Here is a 4,880-nt window from a genome sequence, read left to right on the forward strand (position 1 = left end):
TGTCCTGGATCATGATTTTGTACATGTGTTAATGAAATTAATGGGTGATAAATGCCAAGCAGAAAAATTGGCAAAAGTAATCATATTCTCTTAATCCTACTACCTACACCATCCTAACCCATGACACTCCCACCTGCTCTCAGAGCTGCTCTACCTGGGCCTCCACCCAAAGCTGCTATATAGCAGGAGGACATGCAAATAGGGCCTCCCTCTGCTCATGAAAACCAGCCCACCTGACCCTGCAGCTCTGCACAGGAGCCCAGACCTGGACTCCCAGCTCAGCCCACTCAGTGATCAGGACTGAACACAGCTGCTCACCATGGAGAGTGTGCTCAGCTGGGTTTTCCTGGTGGCTGTTTTCAAAGGTAATGAATGGAGAACCAGAGATCCTGAGTGTGTGAGGGGACAGGAGTGAGAGAGAGAGTGGATGAGTGACAGTGTCCTGACCAGGCTGCCTCTGTGTTTGCAGGTGTCCAGTGTGAGGTGCAGCTGGTGGAGTCTGGGGGAGGCCTGGTGCAGCCTGGGAGTTCCCTGCGAATCTCCTGTGCAGCCTCTGGATTCACCTTCAGTAATTACTACATGCACTGGGTCCGCCAGGCTCCAGGGAAGGGGCTGGAGTGGGTTGGAGAAATTGACCCAAGTGGTGGTAGCACCTACTACCCAGATGCCCTGAAGGGCCGATTCACCATCTCCAGAGACAACTCCAAGAACACGCTGTACCTTCAAATGAGCAGTCTGAGAACCGAGGACACAGCCACCTATTACTGTGCTAGAAACACAGTGAGGGGACCTCAGTGTGAGCCCAGACACAAACCTCCTGCAGGGCGCCCAGGGCCAGCAGGGGGCGCTCAGCACACAGGGAGCTCAGGTCACCCAGGATCAGTTGCAGAGGGAGGGGGGAGCAGCTCAGCTCAGGCCCTGAGGTCCCTGCCCACCCAGCACCTGCTAACTCCACCTTGCCTGCAGATTCTTGAGGCCCCTCCTCTGCCAGACCCTCTGGGAGGTGTTTCTTCTCTAGGTCTTCATTGTCTGGAATTCTCTCAGCACAAACCAGGCAATTTTGCAGATGGAGGTTACTTTTCAGTGACATTTCCTGAACAGTACCTTTAAAGTGTAGTTTACTTTTTTTTTCTTTTTTTCTTTTCAGCACCCGGGAATGAATCCAGAGGGCTCCACCCTTGAGCTCCATTCCTGGCATATTTGTGTCTTATTTGGAGACAGGTTCTCCCTGAGATGCCCAGGCTGACCTTGAAGTTATGATTCTCCTGCCTCAGCCCTCAGTGTCCCTGGGGATAAAGGTGAGTTTCCCCACACCTGCTGAACTTTACAAATTCCTGACGCCATGTCTTGGCCCCTGCCTGTTCAGGTGGATCCTCTGTCCCCTTCCCATGACTCCTTCCCATTCCCACATCTTTTACTGTCCTTCCTTTGATCAGGTCACATGCACACTTCTTATTGGAGCCCACTTAGTGCCAGAACTCTGTACCCCTGGGGACAATTGGCAATGTCTGGAGGAAGTTGTTTTCACCTGTTAAGGATGAATTGTCCTGGCTTCTAGTTTTTAGAGACCACAGAAAGAAATTATCTGACACAAATATCCATGGAGTGAGCTAGAAATGTTGACAGAAAACCTTAAAACTTATTAAAATGCATATAAATGTGTATATTCAGAGTGAACCTTGATGTGCCGGAGCTGTCTTTCCCTCATGATGAGCCTCTATGACACACACACCTCACACCCAGGGCTCCAAAGTGTGGACACTCCTACTCCTCATGAACCTGCTCATGTCCTGTGGACAGGGTTGACCTGTACAAGGTCTTGGAGAGACAGCGTCTCCATTTGCAAAGACCCAGGAGAGGGTGGTCCGCTGTGCATGGAGGTGTTTCTTCTCTAGGTCTGACTGTGGGTCAGCTCTGCCCCTGGCCTAAGGACTCTCAGGAAACACTGTGCCCAGGACCACTCTGACCCCATCTTCTGTGAGCTGACCCTGAGCCTGAGAAGCCCCAGGACACCTGTCTGCTGGGGAGAGACAGCTTGGAGCCTGCTTGGGTTTCCAGCCAGTGTGGCTGCATTGCAGGACCACAGACAGGGTCACCTGGGCTCTGTCCCTCCTCACATCAGTGCCCACCCTGTCCTGAGAGTCCAGCTCCAGTCTGGGTGAGGATGAGAGTGGCAATATTTATATCCCAGTTTGTCCTAAGCTAGTCTTTGTTCCCTCCACAGAATTAATCATTTGTGTATTTTCAAAATATGTGTTTAGAGTTTTAGTATTGATTTTGCATAATAAATTGGTAACTTGCCAAATTAGAGTGTTATGTTTTGTAACAACTTGTGTCACTTATATTTCTGTCAATGATACTTCCAAGTTTCTCTATATTTTAATATTTTATTTTGGATATAATTGTGCAAAATGTGTGGTTCATTTTGACAAATTTATAGATACATAAGCAAAATTTTATAGCAGAGTGGTTGCTTCCTGCCCATATTTCCTACCTGAAGTTTTCCTGCCTGATATAATCTCTGCAATTGTCTCTATATTTTTCTTCATATTAAATACAAATACACTAATGATCCTTTGTTGTATACCTCTGGTGACCTGTGACAAACCTGAACAATAGTTTAGCCTTGTAAAATTTATTGTAATTTAGTAAACAAAAGGGATATTTCATCTGAACAAAGACAGAACCAATACCTATCTTCCCCAGTGGTCTATTTTCTGTCGCTTTGTCTCACTGAAGCCTCAGGACTTGCTCTGGGGGCCTCTCTCAGCTCATGCCTGAGCCTGGTGGATGCAGGGATTATTTCCTCTAAACACTGTGCCCCTGACTTGCAGAGACTCTGTGTTTGATTGCTTAAGCTCACATTTCTGACTATAATAATTGTACTCAGGTAAGTAAATTAGATTTAGGAATCGACAGTTGAATATATTTTTAAAAACCTGATTATAAAATTTATATGTTGTATTTTGTTTTCTTTTGTGTGTGATGGTGTTTCATTGTTAACATGATTAAGAATGTCAGCATCTCTCTCCATCAGACAACAGCTGGCCATTCCAGGTGTATTTTCACACTTACACTGAAACCTAGCTCTAGTGAGGCAGAGGACAGCACCCTGACACAGGGGTGCCAGGTGCCTTGGTGGATCCCAGGCTGTGCACACCCAGCTGTCCATCACCTGTCCCTCCTGGGTGTGGGGAGCCCACCAGCTGCTCTGTCCTAGTCACTGTGAAGCACAGCCTGGCTGTGGGCCACAGGTGCCCTGTGAGCTGCAGAGCACCAGGACAAAGCGTGGGGAGTGGTAACAGTTACTGGAGACCAGGGTCTGATATTGGGGTTCCTGATGACTTCATGGCTGTGGAATACTTGGTGACTGGGAAAGTTTCTGTGCAAAGGCATAGAATGCTTGGTTGCTATGGAAATGTCCTCCATGCTAGACTCTTATCAGCCCTGACTTCTTTCTCAGCACAGCAGCTCCTGGGAATGAAGGAACTTCTTTGCTAAATAACCACAATATTTCACCAGTTCTGTAGGCATAACATCCTACACCTCACTTCTGGTTCTTTGTCACCATCACAACCTGTAAGCCCTTGAGCAAACTGATTACAATATAATATATATTGTAAATAATAATAGAATTGTAAATAATATATAATTATATTTTAAATTAAAAGACCAGTGAAGAAAGTAACCCAAACAAATCAAGATATGGCATTATTAAAATCCATGGCCAGCACCACAGAACAATCTCAGTGAGGGAGTTCAGGATGCACATAATTAAAATTTTCTGTGGATTAATGGATAATATAAAAGAGCAACTTCAGGCAGTATAAGATCATTTTGATAGAGAGTTACATAAGCAAATACAGGAAGAAAATATTACTTCAATGGGGAGATAGAGGTTCCAAGAAATTACCAAACAGAAATCCTTGAAATGAAAGAGACAATAAACCAAATTAAACCTCCAATTAAAAGCATCACCAACAGGTTAGACCACGTGAAAGACAGGATGTCAGACAATGAACACAAAATATATAATCTTGTAAAGAATGTAGACCACACAGTGAAAATGGTAAGAAGCCATGAGCAGAACATTCAAGAAATATGGATAGCATAAAAGTCTGAATTTAAAAGTTATTGGGATAGAGGAAGGCATAGAGTTCCAAAACAAAGGAATGAACAATCTATTCAATAAAATAATAAGAGAAAATTTCCAAACATGAAGAATGAATTGGAAAACCAAATACAAGAGACTTACAGAATGCCAAAAGTACAAAACCAGAACAGATCCATGCAAGACACATTATAATAAAAATGCTTCATGTAAAGATTGAGAAGAGAATTTCAAAAGCTACAAGAGAAAGGAATCAGAGAAATTACATACAGAGACAAATCAATTAGCTTATGTACAGATTTCTCAACCCAGACCCTGAAAGCTAAAAGATCCTGAAAAAAAAAATACATCAAGCTCTGAAAGAAAATGAATGTGAATCAAAAATCTTGTATCCACCAAAATTAATCTTTAGAACTGATGATGAAATAAAAATCTTTCATAATAAACAAAAGTTAAAAGAATTTTCAGCTAGAAACCCTGCATTACAAAACATACTCCGCAAAATATTCCATGTAGAGAAAATGAAAAACAACCAAGGAAAATCAACACAGGGTGTATTGCACCAAAGGAAAAACCAATCAAAGGAAAAACCAAGTCAAGTTAAATACAAAAAAATAAACAAAAATGCCTGGGAATAGAAATCATATCAAAATAATAACCATGAATATTAATGGTTTAACTCACTAATCAAAAGACATAGGCTAGCAGATTGGATAAAAAAAGACTCAATAATATGCTGCCTTCATGAGACTCATTTCAGAGGATGAGA

General features: G+C 43.2%; 1 gene segment (V, D, J or C); it reads left to right on the plus strand.

Annotated features, from left to right (window-relative positions):
- The first annotated feature begins 319 nt into the window (after positions 1-319).
- On the plus strand, positions 320-974 carry LOC139704811 (immunoglobulin heavy variable 3-23-like). The segment is given in 3 exon segments: positions 320-365; positions 470-796; positions 967-974. Coding segments are annotated over 3 exon segments (381 nt in total).
- The last annotated feature ends 3,906 nt before the right edge of the window (positions 975-4,880 follow it).

The sequence above is a fragment of the Marmota flaviventris genome, chromosome 2 (genome assembly GCF_047511675.1).
Source record: "Marmota flaviventris isolate mMarFla1 chromosome 2, mMarFla1.hap1, whole genome shotgun sequence".
NCBI classification, from domain to species: domain Eukaryota; kingdom Metazoa; phylum Chordata; class Mammalia; order Rodentia; family Sciuridae; genus Marmota; species Marmota flaviventris.